This window comes from Sphaeramia orbicularis, chromosome 4 (genome assembly GCF_902148855.1).
Source record: "Sphaeramia orbicularis chromosome 4, fSphaOr1.1, whole genome shotgun sequence".
NCBI classification, from domain to species: Eukaryota; Metazoa; Chordata; class Actinopteri; order Kurtiformes; family Apogonidae; genus Sphaeramia; species Sphaeramia orbicularis.
The window spans coordinates 20,033,820-20,060,041 of NC_043960.1; the positions used below are offsets into that span (position 1 = coordinate 20,033,820).

General features: G+C 35.2%; 1 protein-coding gene across 1 annotated transcript; it reads left to right on the forward strand.

Moving 5' to 3' along the window:
* Positions 1-970: 970 nt before the first annotated feature.
* slc5a5 (solute carrier family 5 member 5) lies at positions 971-24,364 on the forward strand. The gene is made up of 17 exons (XM_030131378.1): positions 971-1,030; positions 3,973-4,362; positions 7,103-7,168; positions 7,402-7,453; positions 11,098-11,165; positions 11,889-12,043; positions 13,281-13,421; positions 14,512-14,641; positions 15,953-16,041; positions 17,422-17,534; positions 18,275-18,345; positions 18,513-18,599; positions 19,554-19,756; positions 20,209-20,306; positions 22,766-22,848; positions 23,306-23,398; positions 23,553-24,364. The coding sequence occupies exons 2-17, from the start codon at positions 4,006-4,008 to the stop codon at positions 23,664-23,666; spliced, it is 1,920 nt and encodes a 639-aa protein (XP_029987238.1). The 5' UTR covers positions 971-1,030; positions 3,973-4,005; the 3' UTR covers positions 23,667-24,364.
* The last annotated feature ends 1,858 nt before the right edge of the window (positions 24,365-26,222 follow it).

A 26,222-nucleotide genomic window follows, 5' to 3' on the forward strand; every position in this document is an offset into this window, starting at 1 on the left:
TCACCACCTGCCCACCTGCCCTTGAAATGAAATATTCATTCATTCATTCATTTTCTGAACCCGCTTTATCCTAACTAGGGTCACGGGGGTCGCTTGGAGCCTATCCCAGCTACATAGGGGCGAAGGCGGGGTACACCCTGGACAAGTTGCCAGTTCATCTCAGGGCTGAACATATAGAGACAAACAATCACTCTCACATTCACACCTATGGGCAATTTTAGATTAACCAATTAACCTATTAGTGCATGTCTTTGGATGGTGGGAGGAAGCCGGAGTACCCGGAGAGAACCCACGCAGACACGGGGAGAACATGCAAACTCCACACAGAAACTCTGAAATGAAATACAGCCTAATAAAATAGCAATAATGTAATTTGATCTGTACATAACTATATTCTTTAGGTGGTGCTTGAGTTGGATTTTCATAATAAAAAGGTACAGTAATTATTTTAAGTCAAATGACACATGATTTTTTAATTTGGCGGGTGAAAAATATTTTTGGCTGGTAAATTTTTGGGGGTCACTAGTCAACGGCAGATGAGGTAAAAAGTCAATTTTACACCCTGACTTAAGGCTTCTAAGATAAGATAAGATAAGATAAGATAAGACTTTATTTATCCCACCATGGGGAAATTTCACAGTTAACAGCAGCAACATACAACAAGCAATCGCAGAGAGAAAAAGACAGGTGGAAAAACCACATGAGTGAAAATGAAAAATATAAAGAGAAAAATTCTAAGAAATTAAAATTCTAAGAACAATGTGTTGCACTCATGCAACAAACTGGCATATTACCATCAAAACAGCTCACTCTAGGCATTTATTAACCATTTAACAACACTTTTCTGTCATAAATATGCATTTACCACTCATGCCATGTGCACTTGACAGAGACGTCCTGGTGTGCACAAACACACATGCCTTGTATAGAAAAAAAAAAAAAAAAAAAAAAGCAGCAGCTGAGAAGTCAAGAGAGCTGTCAGCAAATTCCTCTTTCACTATCTTGAAGCGACTGGAGCTGTTGGAGAACGGTGAGCTCATTTTGTTTTTCAACACTATTATAATTATTGTCATAGATATAGTTAATTTCTCTGGGTTAATATTTAGATTTCCCATTCAGAGTCCAATCTGTCAGTCTGTAAGAGTTTGTCTTAAAATTACAAAATGACTTAACTCTTCAAATAATTTTAGCAGCTCTGAATGTAAAGTGTCATGAGATAACTTTTCTTATGACTTGGCAGTATATAAATAAAATTTCATTTGATTTGATTTGTTTAAATTTTACCTCCAGTATTGCAATGTATTTATTTAGCCATAATGAACTATTAGCCATATATTCCTGAGTCATATTTAAGGGCTGTATTACTAAAAGTCATATATTTAGATGCTTATAATTACATTATAATTTGTGCAAATACTCATGTACTTAGAGACACAACTTTGTTTTAGTTGAGGTAGAAACACAAGAAGATTATTCAAAGACTAATGAATCAAAAATACAGCAATGGAGAAGACTTATGTATATAAATCTATTTAATTAAATCATGAAAAATTGTTTTTCGTCATTTTGCAAAGCATTTAACCCCTTGTAAACTGTTATCTCAAATTTGCCTTAGTATTCCATTGTTTTTGTAATGAGGTGCTGTACAACACTTTTTGTGGTTATACTGTACATATATTACCTGGTTATCTATGGTCCCTGGTGTTCATGGATCAATTTTAACGGCCTGTTTCAGGAACAGTGATATTAATTTCATGATATTCTACACATTTTTGGGTGATTTTTGTTTTGTTTGGATTGTTGACTAGAGGAACTGATCAATAGTAGTATCAGTAAAATAATCTATAAATTTGTTTAATTGCTATTTTGCCATAACATACTGTACATTTTTACATTTTTGTCTATTTTAATCAATGAAATTCCATGTATATGGAAATCAGCTTTGTTTTCCCTGTGTTTAAAGGAGGTGATCCCACTGTGTTTAGTTATTACCGTCCCCTCTCTAAATTTTCTGTCCTGGTCAGGGTTCTGGAACATCTCAACAGTCATCAACTTAAAGAATTTATTCAGAATAACAATATATTATGTGCCTTTCAGTCTGGTTTTAGGAAATCATATATCACAACTACTGCAGCTTTAAAAGTTAGAAATGATTCCATTGACTCTCTGGACAATAAGCAACATGGCACAGCCCTTTTGAGTGATCTTTCCAATGTTTTTGACACAGTGGGTCATCTACTATTAAAACACTGGACTTGCAAATCATGCTGGTCTGATAACTACTTCACACAGAGAACACAGTGTGTAAAGGACCGACATCCGACATAGTTACAAAGGGTACACTGGGGTCAGTCCTTGGATCTCTCCTATTTATTTTGTGTATCAATAACATCACTCAAAATGTTTCCAGTGCTAACCTTTGGAAATGAGAGAGGTACATCGCGGTACATATAGAGATCCCTCCTTTACTCTTATGAATTATTTCCCCCATTTAATCCCCCCCCCCTTATGATTCTTAGAGGAATTAGTAAAGCATCTTAAGTTTCAGTTGCACTTTTATTGTCGTATGGTATACGCGTTATGAGTTATAGCTAGAACTCCCTTCATTTATCACCACCCTGGTCCATGCGATCCATGCATACCTCAGAATTCAGGTGTACAGGTGAGCCTGCTCCATTGCACTTTTAATATTGTACAATCAAAATTTTGAGATTTAAAAATTGGTTTTAAATGAATCCAAAACAAAATTATTTTATTACCTTTTAAATGATTCATTCTGTTTCATGTATGTTTTTTATGTACATTTTTAGTGTGGATATGTGGCTGAAATTTCTATTTTCTACAACTTCTGCTGCTGCTGTCTTGGCCAGGATACTCTTGCAAAAGAGAGTTAATTATTAGAGAGTTATTCTTTTTTTTTTTTTTTTTTTAAATGCTAGCTATCACAATTATGCCTAATGTCACTAATTTGCATCATAGCTTTTGTATGTGCTATTTCCAACTTAACAGTCTCCACTTGATTTAGCATCTGCTTGACAGCAACAACACTCATACATACATACATACATACATACATACATACATACATACATACATATATATATATATATATATATATATATATATATATATATATATATATATATATATATATATATATATATACAAGGGCCGTTCAATAAGTTCATGGCCTCACCCAGAAATACTGGTTGTTATAATACAGGATGTTAGATTCTTTCATGATGGGATAGTGATGCTTGAACATCGATGGAACAAGTGCATTGCTGTAAATGGAGATTATGTTGAAAAATAAAATATAAATTATCAGTCTGTGTTGTTCTGTTCTGGGTGAGGCCATGAACTTATTGAACGGCCCTCGTATATATATATATATATATATATATATATATATATATATATATATATATATATATATATATATATATATATATATATATATATATTTATATTTATATATTTATATATATATAGGAGGTATAGCAGGTCATCCAATAACCAAAGGGCTGGCAGTTCAAATCCCACTCTGTCCTATTCATGTGCTATCATGTCCTTGGGCAAGACACTTCACTCACCTCACCTGTATGAATGTGTGTGAATGTTTGGTGATGGTGGGAGAGGCTGTTGGCACGGTTTAGCAGCCACACTTCTGTCAGTCTGCCACAGGACAGCTGTGGCTACAAACGTAGTTTACCACCACCAGAGAGTGAATGAATATGAATATGTGTTAACAGAAAAGCACTATATACATCTAATCCATTATTATTATTATTATTATTATTATTATTATTATTATTATTATTATTACATAATTGTAAATATATCTAGGAAGTAATGAGATAAACAGATGGCCAGTGTATCTTTCACTGTCATCCTTTAAAGCAGAAAAGCCTGTTTGTTGGTTCTCCATCAGCCTTTCAAATCCCTAACTGAGTCCCACCTTCACTCTCACAGATCAACCAAACACCCAGATCCACCAGTAAAACCATGGAAGACAGTGACTCACCTACCTCAGGTTTCTGCCTGGCAGACTATGCAGTATTTGCTGTCATGTTGCTGGTCTCCATGGCCATTGGAATCTTCCAGGCCCTGAAAAAGAATCCTACCAATACCAGTGCAGATCACTTCTTCACTGGGGGCCGGAGCCTGCCGGCAGTTCCCGTCGGCCTGTCGCTGTGTGCCAGTTTCATGTCTGCTGTCCAGGTCTTGGGTGTTCCTGCTGAGGCTTCACGTTATGGCTTCAAGTTCCTCTACATGTGCCTTGGACAAAGCATAAACTCCCTGCTGACAGCGTTACTGTTCCTGCCAGTGTTCTTTCGACTGGGCATCACCAGCACCAACCAGGTCAAACTGAGCTTCCTGTTGATTCTCAACATGTTATATAAAGTGTAATGTACTAAAGCAAGCAGGTTGTTATTAGGAAATAAACCTCTCAGTCCTTAGTGGTGCCTGATCACCCTGAAGGAGTTTAGATCACAATAATGACTGTCTTACTGTACATTATCCCATCATTACATGGTTATTTAAGAAATCAGTGACGTCAAAAAAAAATGTTGATTGATTAAAAAAAAAAAGATTTAAAAGCCTGTGTTGAACGATTCAGTCTGTTATGTTCTGCAGTTGGAACTAGGGTTGGACAATATGAGCAAAACTGAAATTGATAATTATCACAGAGATGTCAAAACATTAACGCCTTCAAGTTTAAGCCAAGATTTTCTTTTGGAATGAAAGTTTAATAAACTCACCAGACAGTGAAACACATCAGAAATATAATGATTGAACTTATAATAGTACAAAATCAATGCACAGGAGTAAAATTAATCATGATAACAATGTATTATTATTATTATTATTATTATTATTATTATTATATGAGACAATGTAAAATGCATAAAACTTAAAAACTGCATCACAATAACAATAAATTTGTTAATATAGAAAATGCTGATTTGATATAAAATTATATCATGACATTATTATTTCTGTTTTGCAGTTTTATTTTCTATATCACATGTCTGTTACACAGAAATAGTTGACAAATTCAACAAATAAGAACTGACAGTTCAACAAAGCATGAATTAAGAGGAAGACTGTAATGATGTGATGCAATTGTTACTGACAGATTATTACTCAAAATGTATCTCTTGAGTTATTTGTTTGTTTGTTTGTCCCTGAAACAGATTTTATCATTTTTGATATCCATCAAAAGAAATTAGACAAAACCCTTTGAAAATAATAACAAAATAATGATAAATATCTCTATAGCATTGCAATCATGGCATGACTCATTATAAATTAACTAAACTGTATTTGAATATATCTTAACGCTATTTGACCATAAACAGACTGAAGGACATAAAAACAAACATTAATCATAGTAAACCCACATTAGTGTTTTGTTGCCATATCATGGAAACAAAACACTAATGTGGGTTTACTATTTTTTAAGCTATAATATTGCAGAGTCATTAGTAAGCTGTTCATCATGGAGTCATGAGATCGTTTCCACTCCACCTCTGTCTTTACTTTATGTCCTGTTCAGCGTCAGTCTGCATTTCACAGTTTGTCCTTTGCACTTGATTCTAACACAAACCTATTTCCCTGTTGTGTCTTGCCACCTGTTTCCATTCACACTCACCTGTTTCGGTCATTACTCACTTTCCTTTTGTTTGCTGTGGCAAGTGCACACATTCTTTAGTCAAATAGAAGTGCAGGAACTTGTGTGACAAGACTTTGTAAAAATATTGATTCATCTTATTATGTGTATTTAAGTCAAAGTGTTGTTTTTATCTGCCGTGTCTGTGCAAAGATAACTGAACCGCATGGCACATTAATATATTAACCCCTAAAGACCCAAACAGCCACTGGCAACCAAAACCAATTACTGATGTAAGCTGTTTAATACCTGTTCATCCACTAATTCTACCAGTCCATGTAAATAAATGGTTTAAAATACAGTTATTCATCTTTTAATGCTCATCAGATATGACCCATTTGGACGTTCAGAGGCTCCGTAGTGAACATGGAAACACTGTCATCTTCTACAACATTGATTTGCCAGTAAAAAAAAATGGAGAGTGATAAATGACAGTGGATGGAGATACTTGGTTTATGTTCAGTTAATGATAAACTTTGCTGAAAAAATAACTTTTTCTTCAGTTTTCTCTGTTTTGATACAATAACCTTTAAATTTACTCAGAGCTTTAATGAACATCTGTATGATCAGTGAATTAAATATAGGAAAATACATAATTTACACTGAAAAAAACTCGAACTGAAGAGGATAATATTACAATGAATGGTAATAAATCACTTCAGAAAGGTTAAATATACGGAGAGAAATTAATCTGGGAACTAACACTAAAGTACCACTGGGTCTTTATGGGTTCAGCAAAGACTATTCTATTCTAACGCTAAATAAAATAAAAACACAATATACTAAACACAATGAACAGTGACTTTGCTGTAAGAACTCAAAACATCATATCACCTTTTCCCTGTGGTTCAGACTCTCTCTCCTTTCATGTCTGTTCCATTTTGCTACCTCCCTTTCAGTATTCTCATTTTATGTGATCTGAACTGATGGAAACACCAGAGGATTATGTTTTCTTTGTATTATTTTCCATCCATTTAGCTTGAAATCAGACTGGATGCTGGGAATGTGTACAATGATGCAATAATAACGCAAAAAAAAATGTGTTAAAACTAAAAGAAGAAGCATGCTTTGAGCTAATATGTAGGCATAGATGTCTAAAAACTTTACAGAAATCCAGTATTAATTTTTTTTTTTTTGTTAAATATATGTAGTATCTAGTTTCCTTCTGGTTTTTGGACAAACACAAATGACCAAAAATCAGAGGATGTGCTGACTTATACTTTACTAAAATGAGAAACAAAACCTGGTAAATATTAAAAACTTCAAAGCAGGTGTAGATATTTCTCATCCAATCATCATGCTGAAATCACAAAGGACTTCCATGACAAAATGCTGACATGCACCTGTGCTTTATCAGACATGTTGAATAAGAGCTGATGAAGGATGTGTGCAGAGATGGTTCTAACTTCTCCTGTCTACATGTCACAGTATCTGAGGATGAGATTTGGCAGAGGGATGCAGCTTTTGGGGAGTATCCAGTTTATTGTAGCGACGGTAAGACACATACATAGTTGTGTTCTCTTTTTGTTCTTGCTTAGCACTGTTAAAGCTACATTTACTTTTTTTAAAGTTAATGACTTACATGGGTATTTGCTATAAATCCTATATCAAATAAATTCATTTTTTAATCTGCACAAACCTAATCTTTAACGTTTTAATATTTTGATGCAGTGATTGCCTCTGCATCTACATAAAAAAAGCTGTAAACACACTGTTCTTTATCACAGCTGCTTTATACGGGCATCGTCATCTATGCACCAGCCTTGATCCTCAATGAAGGTAGGAGACGTTCAGAATAATCTCATCTACCTCGTAGATACACAGATCAGATATAACATTCTGACCACAGACAGAAGTGGTGATAATATGGATCATTTCATAACAACAGCACACTGTAAGAGCGGATAGTTGAGTTTACTTAAAAAATCTCAGGTAACTCGTTGCCTTAAAAAATTTAAGTAATGAGTAATGAGAACTTGAGTGTATTAAACTTAAATGCTTGATTTGAATGGAATTTCTATTTTAAGTACAACACACTAAATGCCAAGTTAATTTGACTTAAAATTTGTTGCAATGTCATAAACTTTGTATAATCCTTAGACTTAATTTCATCAGTTCATTGAACTCAAATCCAAGTTGATTTATATTAATATCTTTTGCAATGTAAAGTACTTTGAATAATTATTTTACTTAATATATTGTAGCATGGATGTACATTACTTCAATTCCATTTGCCAGTACAGGAAGTGCTTAAAACAATCATAGATAAACAGGAAACCTATTGTTCTTCCTATGGTTCGGACTCATGGTGCAGCTCTACAAAAATACAAAAACAAACACAAAAAGGCCAGTAAACATTGGCATACACACATTAAGCCAAAATTCACACTAACACCACAACCCCGCTGAACCCCTGCACAGAAAAAGAACACATTTTCAACAACATGCCCAATACCCACAATGCAATGCGTAGATAAAAAAGTGTGGTCATGACTAAAACTTAGTGATTTAAATCCATTCAACTTAAAGTTTTTCGTACTTTCAACTATGTCTACAAATTAATAGAATATACTGAACATTTTATAGTAATGTCATAAAACTTAAATCATTTAAGTACTTTGTAATTAAAGCATTTTTGTAAATACAACTTCTGGGCTTAGAGTGCACCTTTCAGTGGGTTGGATATATTAGGCAACAAGTGAACATTTAGTCCTTGAAGCTGATGTGTTGGAAGCAGCAAAATGTATGATGTAAGTTGCTGAATGACGTGGGTGTTCCTGGTCTGCAGTGGGTAGTACAGACCAAAAATGGACTATGGAAGGACATCACAAACTTAGGACAACTGAGCATCGGTGGGAGGTGTTGGACAAATAAATCTGATCCATGGATGCCCCCCGTCTCTACTTCCAGGACTTCAGGGATCTGCTGCTAACGTCTTGGTCCAAATACCACACCTTCAGAGGTCTGGTGGAGTCTAGGTCTAGTGTCAGAGCTGTTTTTGTGGAAAAATGGGCCCATACACAATATTAGACAGGTGGTAATAATGTTATGTTCCCATAGATTCAGGATTGTTCTTTAGACCACTTTTGGTAGATACTAACCACTTTACATTGGGAATGAACAACAAGATCTGGAGACGCTCTGACCAAGGTTATAATAGTTTTGGATTTTTCATTATAGTTTAGTTTTATTTAGTTTATCCTTTTTTTTCTCTAATTCAGTTAGTTTTAGTTTTTAGAGCAGGTTTGCTAGTTTTTATTAATTTTTTTTTTTCTAAATGCTTAGTTTTAGTTTAGTTTTAGTTTTTTATATCTTTTGTCTTCCTCACTGTCGTATTCACATAAATACCATACAGGACTCTGCTGCTTTCTCCCAACTTTAGTCTCCATGTTGCCAGTAGAGTGGGGACAAAAAGACGACTTTAAACGACAAGTGACGAGAAGCGACGGACCATTAAGTGCTGTATGGTGCCACCTGCTAAAATTGCTCAAGGGAAATAAATTAATTTCATATCAATCCGACATTGACAAAGATGAAAACGAAGGGAATTTTATCCATAATTTTTAGACATTTTGGTTAGTTTTATAAGCACACAATACAGTTTCAGTTAGTTATTGTTTTTTCTTTTAATTATAATTTTCAGTTATTGCAGTTAACTTAAATGTTTTTACAATTCTAGTTTTCGGCATGTCATTAGTTTTTGTTAACGATAATAACCTTGGCTCTGACCCAATGAAAATTTCTCCCGTGTCGAAGTTACTCAGCTCTATAGTCCTGCTCATTTTGCTGTTTCTAACACATCAGCTTCAATGTCTACATGTTCACTGGTTGCCTAATATATTTCATGTATAATGGATAATAGTATTTATTTTATTTAACCCTCAAACCCTTAGTTAATGCTATATTCTGCTGAAAAAGTCACCTTTTCTTCAGTTTTTACCCAAAGAGTTTTGTTATCATTTTGTCACCTGTCCATCTGTCTGTCCATTCAATGACATAATCGCAGTATCTGAAGAATGCATTGACATATCTGCACCAAATGTATACTGTGGCATAGAGCAGATGTCTATTGACAATAAGGGACCTTGGCCTACTTTTTCCAAATTCAAATGGCCTTGTGCAGTTATAATATCTGAGTACTTTCAAATATAAATATGTATGTAATAAATTTTACACAAAGACAATCTAATCTAAATTATAGGGCAGTAACTTTCAACAGAATCTTTCACTATATTTGGCCGAGGGGGATTAAAAGTGCACAGCATGTTATGTTTCTGTTTTGGTATAACAACCTTTGAATTTACATTAGTTTTTATCAACATCTACATGATCAGTACATCAAACATAGGAAAATACCTCATTTTAACTGTAAAATGCAAAAACAAATATTATACTAAACAGTGATAAATCACTTAGGAAGGACTAAATGTCAAGACAAAAGTAACTGTGGATATTCTTTCTTATGTGTGGTTTTAGGTAGTTGCATTGGGGAAGAATGAAATGCTGAATACATTATGGAAAGCAATAACACTATTCTGTTGACACACTGTTACCCATAAAGTTGGAATAAAATATTTTTACCTCTACTCATAAAATGATTGTGACAATGTGATTTATTCTTGATGGATAAAACGTAACTGGAGCTCAGTATGTAATCACTGTACCTCTTCAAAAGTGATTACTGATGTGTAGAAATAGGAATAAAAAGAGGAATGTGCCTGAAAACAAAATTATTCCAACTTTATAGGCAACAGTGTATATAACTAGGGATGTCAGATACTGGCTTTTTTGCCAAAAACCGATATACCGATATTGTCCAACGCATAACTTCCGATTCCGATATCTACCGATACCGCTGCCGATATATGTGGGATATTAAACTAATTTTAGGTAACATCACATATCTCCTGTCATGGAATTAACACATCATGCCTAATTTTATTGTGATGCCCCATTGGATGTATTCTCAAATGCAACAAGGCTTTCAAAATGTAAACACTGTCTGTGCAAAGAATACAGACTTCAACTTTAGTTGTGGAAAAAATGCCATATTTATTTTTTTTCTCTCCCTCCCTCCATGAGTCTATTACAGTGTGGCAACTCTACTGTACAGTTTTGAAAACTGCACATTTCTTTCAGCTACAAACAATGCTTCATTTACACGTCTGTAAATGCCGGCGAAATCAAGGCATTATTTTATCGGTTTTAATGATAGGCAAAAAAAATGATAACAATATTCACCGATATTACATTTTTACGCCAATATCGGGCCGATAATATCGGTGGGCAGATATTATCAGACATTCCTATATATAACTATAGTGTAGATTCAGTTACTGGACATTCTTCTGAGTATCACGATCATTGTTGAAGTGCACGTGCCAGTGTTTAAAGAATGGACAATGTTTTGTTTTTGCTTTCAGCCACTGGGCTCAATATGTGGGTGTCTCTGTTTTCCACTGGAATCATTTGCACCTTGTACACCACACTAGTAAGTGCATGTTTTCACTGTCAAAAGATCACCGTCCTTTTAAAGCAAGTTGAATACTTGCAACTTTTCTTATCACTTCAGCTCTCACTGCTCCTTATGATCTACACTTGGTTCTTTTACAAGGCGCAATGTTACAGTCCGCCACTTTTATTGTGTTTTTTATTGTTACAGTGTATTTTATATGTTGCCAAATGCCTGAAATTTAATGAATCAGAAGCCTCAGAGTATGAATAATCAACTTCAATATTGTCCCTTGGGTGTGAAAGTTATTTTACAACAGCAGGCAAAAATTGGAGGAACGCGGAAACAACAATTATATTAAAAAAATTTAAATAAAAATATGCAACTGCTAAATGATCCACTGTAAAAGATTTCAAGTGTGTGCAGAACCAGGCAAATACAGACTCAAATACAAAGTGAAAGTGAGCAAAAAAGACAATAGTGAGTAACAGAAACTGTATATTTTAATTTACTGACTCCTGGTTTCCATTGGATATTGATTGATATGGAAAATATAGTGGTCAGTGACAAGAGACAAACAGGTTTTTTTTTAATCTGGTGTTTATTATGTCATCAGTAACACAACAGACTTAACTCTGACCTTGTCACTAAACCTTTAAAATGTGTTGTAAAAGGTGAATGTGTCCTTCATTTGTTATTTGAAAGTCTCATATGTTTTGGTGTGTTTGCATGACTATTTAATTCTCCATCTATGTGTAACAGGGAGGCATGAAAGCTGTGATCTGGACGGATGTGTTCCAGATCGTTGTCATGTTGTCGGGCTTTGTGGCCATTTTCATCCAAGGCACAGTTCTGGTTGGTGGTCCTGCGCTGGTAGTGGAAATCGCCAGAAATGGATCTCGCATTAACTTTAATGAGTTAAACCACTTTTTTTTCTCATAAATAACAAAATATAATCATTTAGATAAACCAAGAATAACATCTATATTGTGGTCTGTGAAGTTTGGTTTTCAGGTTTTTCACTCAGACAAAAAAAATAACTGGATGTGAGAACACAAAGAACACAAATTATAGCAAAATATTTTACAAAAGGCCAAATTAAAATATTTTCCTGAGATTTTATTGAGTGACAATGACATGATGATTACTTAGTTGCCATCATGTTACCTACATTTTGATCAGGGTTCATTACAGATTATAGGGTTAGGGTTAGGGTTAGGGTTAGGGTCAGCTAGAAGTGAGATTATAGTTTTTTGCTAGAATATCGTCACATATAAATGTTACAGACACCGAGGTTTACCTACAGGTGAACAACTTTTATTTCTTTTCCAAAACGGTTTGCCTTCAGTGACCAGTCCATTCACACTGCCCCGGCTGCTACTACTGAATACCCAGTGATATGTTCAGGTGCACTCGGAAAAAACACTACCAAAAACATTTAACAATAAAGCACGTTCTTCTTCTATAATTCATATTTAAACCAGGTATTAACTTCTTGAGACCCAGGAAAGTAAAAGATTTGGCTTTTTTGACATTAAATAATTGTTGTGATTGGAAGCCACATAATGTAACAGTTTTTTCAGATGCATTTTGTATTTATTTGTTTTTAATGAAATGTCCTTTGCAGTGGACAGAATGTTTTTTGGTTTTTTTTAGATGAATCTGTGAAACTCTTGTCCCCTATAGAGGACAAAAATTCATTGCCGGGTCTCACTGTTAAACTGCTCTGGTGCTCACAGTGAAACACATGAATATAACAAAAAAAATGACATATATGTGTGAGGTCTTGTGTGGGGTTAACTGTATATAAAATAATAGTGCAATACAATAAAGTAAACATAAGCAGTATGATTCCTTCACATAAGTGTCAACAATACAGGTGGGAGTCAGGACTAAAACTCATGTTCATGCTCTGTTGAATAAGTTTAAGTAAAGAGTAAAATATCCCTGATTTTCTTCTCCACACAGGAGTAAAATTTACTCAAATTGAAGAAAATTTTATTCTACTCAGATAACATTTAGTCCCTCTCTAAAAAGACTTAAAGTTACTCTTTAGATAGAGCTAATCAAACTCAATACAGAGCCAATCTTACTCTTTTTGGGAAAAATACCTTCGACTCTGGAAAAAATGCTCAGTAATTTTTTTCTGTGCAGCTTTGACTTCGACCCGAGGAAGCGTTATACGTTCTGGAGCCTGTCGGTCGGGGGTGCTCTGGTTTGGCTGTCCATGTACGGGGTGAACCAAGCACAAGTGCAGCGTTACATCTCCTGTAGAACAGAGAGAGCTGCCCAGTGGTGAGTGGAAACCTGTCTCACATTTATATTTGGGTCCTACAGGTATACAGTGGTGGCCAAAATTATTAGAATACTTGGCATATATATAAGAGGTTAAATCTGTTTTATTTGTAATTTTACAGTATTTATAACACTGGGTTACAAAAAAATGTTTTTTGCAAGTTGTCTAGGTTTTTTCAACTGAATTAGGACCATTTTGCACCGCTAAATCCAAAAATGACATCTGTTTTTCTCGATCAGGTCAGGTGTTTTTTTGCTAATTTGATTTTGAAAAATTTTATCTTCTCACAATCTGCGCCCAAACTTTATCTTGGTCACCAAGTTTAATACCAAAATAAGATTGGTAAGCACACTTTATGAAACTTGTGACTTGATTCCTGTTAGGTACAATGGTGTATTCACCGCAGATGTAGCAGAATACGTCAGGCTTATTTTTGCAAGATCTTCTAGTTGAAGCCATTTCATTCACCTGTAATATTAAAAAAAACATTAATCATTAATTGGCAAAAGTAAAATCTTCAGAACTCGTTTATTGCAAGAAATATGAAAGAATTTTGTATCATATGATGTGAAAATGCCCATAAATGTAAGCAAAAATGTTAAAAGCCAATATGTAGCATAGTTCAGAAAATTGACCTGATTGAGCAAAATTAATGTGATTTTTGGATTCAGCACACTAAAATTATCCTAAATCAGCTCAAAAAACTTAAACAATAAATTTGTTGTTGACCAGTGTAATAGGTCATATAATACCTGGTCTTCATATGTGATGGATAGGTTTTATTGCCACAAAAGCAGCCACATGTGAAAGTGCCAACCATGTCCTGTTTTGCTTCGTTAGTGAAGATAATTTACTTTCACTTGTCAAGCGATTCTAACGCCATGTGCTGCAGACAGGAGAATAATAAATAAGAATAGTTATAGTTGGACCAGGTTTAACTCATGGTCTGTACAGTTTGATTTGACTGAATTTATGACTTTTACTGACCTCTGGGCTTTTTTGATAAATGTTCCAACACAACAGAAAAACCTTTATTGGGAAAAATGAAGCCCATCATGGTCAGTGTTGACATGTTTGCTCTGTTTGCAGGGCTCTTTTTGTGAACCAAGTGGGCCTGTGTTTGATTGTGAGCAGCGCAGCAACCTGTGGCATTGTCATGTTTGCTTATTACATCAACTGTGATCCCCTGAACTCTGGGAGAATTTCGGCCCCTGACCTGGTACCATTTCCTTCTTATATTTTATGATCCATCAGCAAATAATGATTCTCTGTTTTCAGATCTACTATTATTACATATATTGCATAGATAGTTGAGGTAAATAAGTAAAGTGTTGAGTGAAAATATTCTTGTTTTGTTTAATGTCAGTGGTAAAATGCGGTTATTATAAGTTTTACTACTACTTTAATACCAGTGCAGGGGTGGGCAACCTGTGGCTCCGGGGCCACATTTCACTCTTGGGCCCTTTTCAAGGGGCTCCATGTGGCTTTGTCAAAAACATATGGAAATGAATAAGAGTTACATTTTATACATTTTGCTGTTCCTGTCACAACCATAAAGTCATTCTGATGTTATGCAAATGTAAAAATGTAGACAACACTCCAAACAGATTTTTTAAAAAAAATAGTAGTAATAGAAGTAGACTACTTTTTATTTCACGGCACTGAAGGTATTCATCTGTATTCTTCATTGCAAAGAAAGCCTTCACATATAAGTCCACAATAATAACAAATGTCACCATTTTGTCTACTGTAGTTCTGTAATTTCTTTGTATTTCTGTAAATGCACCAAAACTTTGATTCATTCTCAACGTGTTCCATACAAACTAATCCTTAAGAGCTTCTTAAACAGTCACCACTTTGAGGTAAAACATGTACAGATATCTTAAGGCTCCAGACAGTTTTGTTTTTCTATTTTATCCTAAAATGGCTCTTTGGAATGCAAAGGTTGCCGACCCATGTACTAGTGCTTTGACCTGTGGAGAACCATGGGTTCTAGACCCTCTGATCCAGTTCATTCCTTTACTTTCTTTACTTTTTTGGAAAATTTCACTGGCATTTTCAGTTGAATAACCTCTCAGCTGCCATGTCTGCTTCTGCACATGACATTTGACACCATGGCCCTATTGTTTATCTGTTGCTAGGTAACTTACTTCAGTGATGATTCTTTGATTCTGGGCATAGCTACATGATTTTAAGGCTATTGTATTCCAAAGTTACTAATATTTCCCAAAATATTGGTCCTATCAACTTGCTGTTTTCACTAGTCTCTTCCTTGACCCAAAATACATAAGTATACCAAACTGCAGCAGTCAGCGCTTTCTGGATTTTGTGTAATGCCTGAGACACACACACAGTCCACTTCCCTTTTATAACATAGATCATTCCCATCTGTTTTACTGTCCATAGTCAGGGTTACATTTTATTTATGATGTTTAGCTGTTAAAATGTTCAACTTTACACTTGAGTCTTTGGACCACCACTGAATGAGATTTCATTTTCCTCCATTTTGCCCCTTCCTTGTTTTATTAAGTATATGCCGCACTTTGTGTTGGACATTTTCCAAAATCACCCCGGCTTCCCAGGCCTCTTTCTGGCCTGTGCGTACAGTGGGACTCTGAGGTATTTTAATCTTGATCTATTACCATCTATAACTTAAAGCACTTTCCACATAATAGAACATGTAATTCATAATGACATACAAGACAGCATAATGATAAGATGCATTAGAAACTGTCCATTACATCTGTAGCAGACAAAAATTGTGTGTGTTCTGCATATTGATGAATTACTGGATTTGATCTCTGATTTTATATCCTCCTGAGATTCAGCAATGATTTTTTTGTTTCACAGCTTTATTTAACCCTTAAAGACCAAGAAGAATCTCTGTAGGAAAGGTTTGACTTACATGTTTCAGGATAACAAATGGAGTTTTTCCACATTAAAACTTTCCCAAGTGATTTTTCATTATTTATTATGATAATATCATCTGCATTTTCACTGAAAATCAGATATTTTCCAAAATCTAATTTACTGACCTTTTACATGTTTATATACTGTATGTTAGGAGAAAATTTAAACGTTATTACATCAGACCAGAGAAAACTGAAGCAAAAGTGATTTTTTTTTTTTCAGCTTAATATACCATTAACTTAAAAACAGTATCTTCACCCACAGGTAGTTGTCTAACTATACTGGTTTTCTAGAAGAATGATGGAACATGAGAACATGATGGTGCTCTCATATTAACTACAAAGCCTCTGAATGTCCAAACAAGACACATGTGATGCTGTTAAAAACCTTAGAAAATACATTTTATCTGAATTGGTAAGAATGGTCATAGAGCTATAGGTTCAAAAGTTATTGAACCTTTTACAACTGTAGATGTTTTTAATAATAATAATAGATTAAATTTCTATAGCTTTTCAAGGCACTCAAAGTGTTTTACATTATTCATTCACTCTCTGGTGGTGGTAAACTATGATTGTAACCACAGCTGACGGAAGCACAGCTGCCAATTGGCCCCCTCCAGTCATCACCAAACATTCATACACCAGTGTGACATACGAGTGACGCTGGAGGCAAGGTGGTTAAAGTGTCTTGCCCAAGGACACTACAGTACATGGACAGAGCAGGATTGGAACTAACCCTTCAGTTCGGTTATTGGACAACCTGCTCTACCTCCTGAGCCATGACCACCCTATTTTAAACAGGAAGTTTTGGTCTGTTATTGTTAAAAAAAAAAAAAAAAAAGTATCAGACAAGATGTTTGTGTCGTGCTATGTTCACCCAAGACAATTAAAACAGCAGAAACTTTTATTTTCCTGGGTCTCAGGAGGATATCACACTATCCATAATGGGTCATATAACACAACACTGTTACTCATTCACAAAACAATATGATTATGAACCCTTTCATTCTCAGCTTCTTACATAATAAAAAGACACTCAGATGTTTTACAATAACCAACAATAACCAGTAACCAGTTTTCTTCTTCCCAGCACTGCTTCCACCAGTATCAACGCGATGGCAGCAGTGACAATGGAGGATCTGCTCCGGCCTCATCTGCTCCAAATGACTCCAAAGAAACTGATCCTTCTTTCCAAAGGACTGTGTAGGTGCACTGGCACATATTTAATTCTCAAATTAAGCCGGTTTACTGGTGTCAACTGTACCTTTTGGAGCAGAAATTAGTTCTTCAGTTCAAACATTGTAGAGGTGTATACAGTATATTAACAATATACCCATAAAGACCCAAACACACACCATCGACCCAAACCATCTGCTGATCTAAACTGTTTAGCTGTTGATCCACTAACCCTATAATTACATGTAAATATTTGGTGTAAAATACAGTTTTTCATCTTTTCATGATCATCAGATATGACCCATTTGGACATTCAGAGGCTCCGTAGTGAACGCAGAAACACCATCCTCTTCTGCAATATTGATTCACCAGTAAAACCCATTGGTTGGGTCAATGACAGTGGACGGACAAACTTGTTTTTATGTTTAGTCAATGAAATTTTTGCTGAAAAAGTAGCTTTTTCCTATTTTTATTTCTGATTTGATAGAATAACCTTTGAATTCACTTCCAAGCTTTAATGAACTTCTATGATCGGTGAATTAAATATAGGAAAATGCATGATTTACACTGAAAAAACAGAAAATAAGGAGAATAATATTACTAAAAATGGTGATAAATCCTTTAAGAAAAGTTAAATAGAAAGAAAAAAAAAATCAATTTGGGAACTGCCACAAGTACCACTTGGTCTTTATGGGTTAATGTTCACAGTAGCATTTTATTGACAGCACAGCTCATGATATCATTGTCTTCTGTTCATCATCTTGAAGCCTTCCTCTATGGAGTTGGTTGCATCACTGTAGCTGCTCTCTCCTCCTTCCTGGACTGGGGCGTCCTCCAGGTATCACAACAGATACATATTAACTTATTTTTCTAAATTATATTCAATGTAATGTCCTCCGCAGTAACTGTCAAAGTGGTCCTCCCCTCATGTGTAATGTAAAAGGAGCACCATAAGCTCAAACAACACACAAATAGAGTATAACGTTGTCTGTTTTGTCTCCTCAGGGGTCGTTCACTGTTATGGGTGTGGTCAGCGGTCCGTTATTGGGTGTGTTTATTCTGGGGATGTTTGTCCCAGCAACAAACAGGCTGGTAAGCTGTTTGATTCTCTTTGTGCACTGGTAGATTCCTGATGTTTGGTCCAAAAAAAACATAGAAAATCATTTTAAAAGTAATATACAAAGAGCAGCATCTGGAAATTTGGTGAAAAAGATGGACATTTGGCTAAAAATGGGAATTCATGTTACTAAGTTTTACTCATATTTGATCCATGACAAATTTATTTATGTAATTTCACAACATCTGTAATGTGGCATCTGGAGAAGGGATGATTATTGACTAATCAATCCTTTAGATAGATAGATAGATAGATAGATAGATAGATAGATAGATAGATAGATAGATAGATAGATAGATAGATAGATAGATAGATAGATAGATAGATAGATAGATAGATAGATAGATAGATAGATAGATAGATAGATAGATTGATTGATTGATTGATTGATGTACTTTATTTATCCCAAACTGGGAAATTACAGTATAGCAGCAACATGACACGCATTCAATAACAATATTATACTGTAGCAAACATAAGTACAGACAAATGTAAATATAAATAAATATACATATAATTAATATACACATGTGCAGTACAATTTACAGATCACAGTAAAGGCACAAAACACTTACTAACAGGAATGATATTGTTAAAATTCTGCTTACTTAAGACATTTCAGGTTGTTCATATTTGTTTGTGTTATTCATATTTTTTGTGAAATGATAGTTCATAAATTTAGACATTTTCATGTAAAATAAAGAAGAAAAACTTGGAATTGACATCATTTATAGATTATGTGATGTTTGAGATTGGATTGGTCTGTATGTGGCCCCTGAATTAAAATGATCTTGATATCCTTGACTGTTTATAATTTCAGTATAACTTTTGCATTTCCCAAATTCATCCCACAGGCTGAACTGGACCCTTAGGCGGGCCTGGTTTGGCTGTATGTTTGACACCTCTGTTTTACACACTTTATCTTCCAGGGGGCATATTCTGGATTATTAGTGGGCTTCTGTGTCTCTGTGTGGTTGGCTGTGGGTTCAACTCTTTACCCACCGAGTGAGAAGACCATGGGTGTCCTGCCCAGCTACACTGGAAAATGTGAATCCAGAAACAGCACCATGAACAGCAGCCCTGACCTGGACCAAAACTCCATCTCTGAATGGCTGCACCCCACAGATCAAGGGTCAGTGGGTTATAGAAGACTAGCACCGACACACACCTATCTTTCAAGTGTAATGATGGTTTAATTGTTTAACCCCATCCCCATCAGCTCCCACCGTGGTGATTACTAGTCTTCCTGGGGTCCAGAATAAAAAGACTAAAATTAAAAAAAACATACAATTACAGATTGAATTTCATACAGAAACATTGCATAAAGAGTATCAAAAGGGTCAACCATTTTATTTGACCGTACATCTACAAAAGATCAAGTTAAGTTAAAATGGGATTTCATAGCAGACCAAGATTTCTGTCAAAAGGTAGTGAATAAAAATAGGACAGCATTTATTTATAGAAATGTCGACTGATTGAAAAAGGACTTACACACTTACCAACAAAGTGATACAGAATCAGACAGTGTGAATTTGTCTGAAATGTACTAATTGTTTTCATCTACCTTTCTCCTTCCAAAACTAGGGGGCTCCACAACTTCTACTCCATGTCCTACCTCTACTTCGGTGCCATGGCGACTAGTTCAGTCATACTAGTCGGGCTGATCGTGAGTTACGTAACAGGTAAGAAGAAAATACACCAGAGTCATAATCTACAGATGTGTTTGGTTAAAATGAGTCCAAAGTGCTGACTCACACTGTTTTCGGTTAAAACAATAAAGCACAATAAGTGTGGCAACACCTACGACAGAGCAGTAAAAGCTGGTAATGTGAGACTGCTTTGTCACTGTGTCATTGCAATCTGGTCACAAAGAGTAAATTAAAGGTCAAGTGTATAAGATTTACAGGAATTTAGGAGGCGTCAGCTGACACAAATTGAATATAATAGTCTTATTTCTGTATTCATTGGTTAAAAATCACCTGAAACTATGAATCACTATATTTTTGTTGCCTTAGAATGAGTCCTTTCTATGTAAAGAGGGAGCATGTTGTTGTTCCAGTCCACAGCAGCTCACAACAGACTTCCTCTTTTACCTTTTTTTTATTTAATAGGTGGAATCTAGTATCAAGATGTCTCACTGTCACCTGATATGTTTGAGAGTGAATCAGTGGAAAATTCCCGTTAACCCATAAAGACCCACAAAGCCACTGTTGACCAAAAGCATCTACTCATCTCTAATGTTTGATACCTGATGATGCACTTATCCTATCAATACATGTAAATACTTGGTGTAAAATACAGTTTGTCATCTTTTCATGGTCATCAGGTTACTGTGGAAACACCGTCATCTTCTACAACATTGATTCACCAGTAAAACCTATGGAGTTTGACAAATAAATGCTTATTTTTTTATTTAGTTAATGATATATTTTGCTGAAAAAGTCACTTTTTCTTCAGTTTTCTCTGTTTTTATATAATAACCTGTGAATTTACTCTGAGTTTTCATGAACATCTACATGATCAGTGAGTTAAGTGTAGGGAAAAATACATGATTTACACTGAAAAATGCAAAATACATAGGATTATATTATAATAAGTGGTGATAAATCACTTAAGAAAGGTTAAAAGGAAAGAAAAAATCATTTGGGAGCTCCCATAAAATAGCACTGGTTCTTTTTGGGTTAAGGAGAAGAATAGGCACAAATATTTGCTTTTAAGAGGGACTTTCAGAACAAATGGTTCAATCGTCAACTTCTTCACTGGTTGTCACTTCTGCCCCATTTACACTAACATGGATGTTTTGCAAAACAGAATTTTTTTAATCGATGTCTGGGCCTTTTGTCCTCATATAAACTTTATTTTAGGTGACAAAAACTGAGATTTTTTAAAAACACAAGTGAGGATTTTTACAAACTCCAGTTTGAGTGTATGCATGTGAAAAGGGAAAATAGAGAGATTAGATAACGATGGCCTCACATCCCATTTTGTTCATGTCTGTTATTGCTTTGAGTCATGAATCTGCACCTGAAATATCAAATCCAGGTGTATGGATCAGTGTATGACCTGCAGTAGATCAAGGTCAGCATGGATACCTGTGGGACATGGACTGGACCAGTGTTATGGTGAAACCCAAAAATATTGACAATAATAATAGAAATAATAATAATAATAATAATAATAATAATAATAATATTGGTACAAAGGAGGACCCAAAAGCAGAGCCACAGAATTAAGTCTTTTTTCAGTTTATTTGTCAAGCAAACAAACAACAGACAGCGGACAGGCAGAAGGTGGGTCAGAGGCAGGCGGTGGGTTGAGAGCCGGGGAATCCAAATGAGACCAGTAGGACAAAGGCTGAAGATGTAGTCGGGGACGGAAAGTGGGTCAAATATCCAGGGCACAGACTGAGAGATGTGGTCAGGAGAAGGCTGGTCGTTACCGGGGACTGAAGACAGGCAGGTCAGGATCAGACAGAAGAAACCACTGGAGAGATAAACACAAAGGTAGAACAATCTGGCAACTGAACAGAGGACAGAAGGGTGAATATACAGGCCTAGCCTAATGGGCTTCAGCTGAGCTGAACAGGTGAACAGAGTTAACTGATGAGGAGGTGTGACTGTGAGAGTGAAGAGAAGGTGTGGCTGAGAGGGAGAGAGAAAAAGAAAGAGAGAAAGAGAGAGAGAAAGTAGACAGGGATGTGACAAATATAAGGAATACACTGAAGGTAACTGAGGATTAGAATTTAACTTGTTGCTGCTCACCTTCATGACAAATTAAAGTCTTTGTATCTGCTACGTCCAGTGTAATCCATGGTGTCCAACAGAAACGATGGTCTGTCAGTCCATGGAGAAAGATTTTTTGTAAAATGAAGGTCGTGTGGACAGAATCTTTTTAATGAAATGTAGGAAGAAAGCAGGCATTTAGAAAAACTATCCATGTTAGTGTGAACAGGGTATAAATATTACACACTGCCCTTTTAAAATGAATATTATTTAGAAAATCACAACCTAAAATGAGTTTTACAATATGTACAGCATGCAACACCCTCTATCGTTATGAGCTCTTGATTTTAGACTGATATGTGGTAGTTAAATGCATTACACTGCATTAAAACTGCAGTTTTTTTTTTCTTTGTGTGTAGGACCAACAAAAAGAAGTCAAATCAAAGAGGGTCTGCTGTGGTGGGACCTGCATAAAATGAAAGACGTCCCATCAGACAGTGACGTAAATACTACAGTACAACACTCTCTTCACACTTTGCATTGACAACAGTGGTGGAAAATAATTTTTGACACCCCGTGCATTCATGATATATTACATTAAGAATCACTGTTAAGTTCCATTCTCCAAACTCACTGGTCCCTTCTGCACATGCTCTGTTCCATCAAGGTCAAAACTGGGTGTTTTAGTAAGATAATGAAACACATCCAGGGCATGACATGCTGAAAGTGACAAGAATTTTTTTTCTTTTTTTTTTCTTGTTAACAGTAAAAAAAAATCTGTTGCATTTGTTTGTTTGGTGCAACCACATCTTTTGAAACACAAAAAGGATTTATCGGCAAATATTTCATGATTATATTTGAGACTGTGTAAAATTTCAAGGGTGTCCAAAAACTTTTTTCCACTACTGTATAAAGGTTGTAAAGTACGTAGACACACACCAGCCTTTCTTTGTTTTCAGACTGGAACACTATGTGGGGTGTTTCCCTGCTCTCCGCTTAATGCATGCTGGGATAGATTTCAGCCTTCTATGAACCTGAAGAGGAGTAACAAGGTTAAGAAAAACACATGGATAAATATTGCAGTGAAATCCAAATGAGAGACATGACAGTAGTGTGTGTTTCATATTATACTCAGTTATCAGAAGATAAGTTTTCAGAGATTGAATTCACTAATGTTATATTAAATCATTTTTGTCTCTTTTACAGGGAGAAAATATGACAGATAAGTCCCAGATGGTGCCTTTGAGGAACCTGCGCAAAGATGAGGACTCAAAAGAACCTTCAGATGGGAACGTTACAGTATCGATGCTGAGCAAATGAAGGTTTTTATTTAAGAAAGAATAAATGACATGGCATTTTAGATCAAGAACTATAGTACAATGCTTCTACTTTTTGTCAAACTCTTCACGACTTTATTATTGAGTTTTGGAAGGTATACAGCATGTCCTCCCAAGGATTATCTGAGCTGTACTGCTGAAAGACTCTTTCACCAGGAAACTAATTGTGGTATGTTATGTAGCGATGCCCACCTGCACTTCAACCAGCGGCAGTCGACCTGTGACAGTTGATGAGATGAGCCTGGCCTGTCTCAACAGAAACATCTCCATAGTTTTGTTTCCTTGTTCCTCATTCCCAGCAGTGCCTTTTCATTATCTGATGCCAGAACAAACATGAAGATTGCAGAACAGAAGCCTGATGATGTCATAGGATCAACAACATGGCCTTGAAATATAACATACTTTCATTTCTTATCATTTTTCATTTGAGACTGTGGAAAAATGAACAGCGGGCTGGGCAGTGCTGCTGGATAAAGACTTAAATATGGACACGTAAAAGTTCACCATAAAAATGTCTAGAGAAGATGAAAAGAGGCCAGTTGGATAGTAATATCATGCAGGTGAAGTTGTTTCCTTGTTTCCTTCCTCTGTTCATGTGTTTTGTTCAACAAGCAACACTCCAGACAGTCCTTTTATAAAAAAAAAATAAACATAAAAAACTGAACTTCATACTATTTTTACCCTCTTGTTTGCATTTTTAGATACATAAAAAATAACCTAAAAATGCTGCAAATTGTCTATATCATAACACTGGAAGGTCTGGAAGGTGTGTGTGTGTGTGTGTGTGTGTGTGTGTGTGTGTGTGTGTGTGTGTGTGTGTGTGTGTGTGTGTGGGTGTCTGCACGGTTCTGAGAAATATAGACGTTTTAACTGGTCAATTTGGTACCTACAGTTGAGGAATAGTCCCATCTCCACATAAAATATCTTGGCAAATTGATTTAGGACCAATATTTTGGCAGATATTAGTCATTTTGGAATACAATAGCCTTACAGTCACATTGCTCGGTTGACACTGCATGATGAGGAATGAAGTTAAAAACAGGAACGACACACTTACTAACTTCAGTCCCTAGATATCTGTATTAATATGACCCGTGGTTCCCCGTGGGTCAACGCACTAGTATTATTATAAATCTACAGGGTGTCCCATAAGTCTCCATACATAGGAGACATAATACATATGGTTCTAACATGTATTTCTTTATATTTCTTCTTTATAGTTCTTCAGCAGTGGAGGACATGCATTGAAATGTGTTCCCGACAAAATGGCAGTCATATAGAGCATATTATATAAATAAAAATGGTTTATGTCAAGAAACGTTTATTTATCCTATGTATGGAGACTTATGGGACACCCTGTATATTAGAACTATTCTCTTTATTTTTATGTATCAGTGGCACCATCTTCTCTCATACTTTGGGAATATTAGATTAGATTAGATTAGATTAGATTAGATTAGATTAGATTAGATTAGATTAGATTAGATTAGATTAGATTAGATTAATAATATCTGATGTGATAAAAAAAAACAAAAAAAAAACTGCAACTGAAATAATAAAAGGATAAAAGTTTACCCTTAGGGACCCCTCAGGCCACAACCACTTCAGCTCTGCTCAAAACTACCAAAACTTAAATTATTTACAGTATTTTAGCCCTTTAAACGTCCGTTTGAATAAATGATGCCACTTATGTTATTAAAAAAACAACACAAAATACAGTATGGATTATTTTCCATGTATACATGATGGACGGATGTGGCATTGTTTTATATCAGTGTCTTGGACATGACAAACATTAGCAATAGCACCCTCAAGTAATAAGTGTCATTGATGTACACTGAAACCTGATTTTTAATCTCACATGAAAAAATACTAATGCAATGAAATCAACATTGTTGCTACTGTTTGACATGTCCAAGAGAAGATCTGAAGTGGGTCAAAGCAGTAAAATAGCTGCATAATAACCTATAAATAACCCCTAATTCCAAACTCTAATATTTTTAACAATATTATGCCTGTTCCCAAATGTTTTGTGTCTTTGTAGAGCCACTCTGATCTGTAATACACATATATAAATGATAAACTGAGAAATAATATTGTAAAATTTGCACTTGTTTTTCTTAAATACTTTCAGGTTATTTACATTTTTTGTGAAAGGATAGTTTTTTTTATGCATGAATTATTCTAACACTCAGTGGGATTATTACTCTCAGACAACACTGTCTAGTTAGATTACTTTGAGATATATATACCAGTCGACCACATGTGACAACTTACATAAAACTTTAATCATCCTCTTTCCATAAAGCTAACATATGATTAATTTAGGAAAACTTTAACTAAAAGGTAACTGTAGTGGATGTTACACACCAGTTGTAATATCAATGATCTGATAATGTAGAGACACCATTAAGCAGACAATTCATGCAATAATTTTGATATTATAGTGCTATAGCTAGGCTAAAAACAGCTAATTAAAAGTAATTATTGCAAATATTAACTTCAGGTTGAATAGAACCATGTACAATAGAGTTATGGC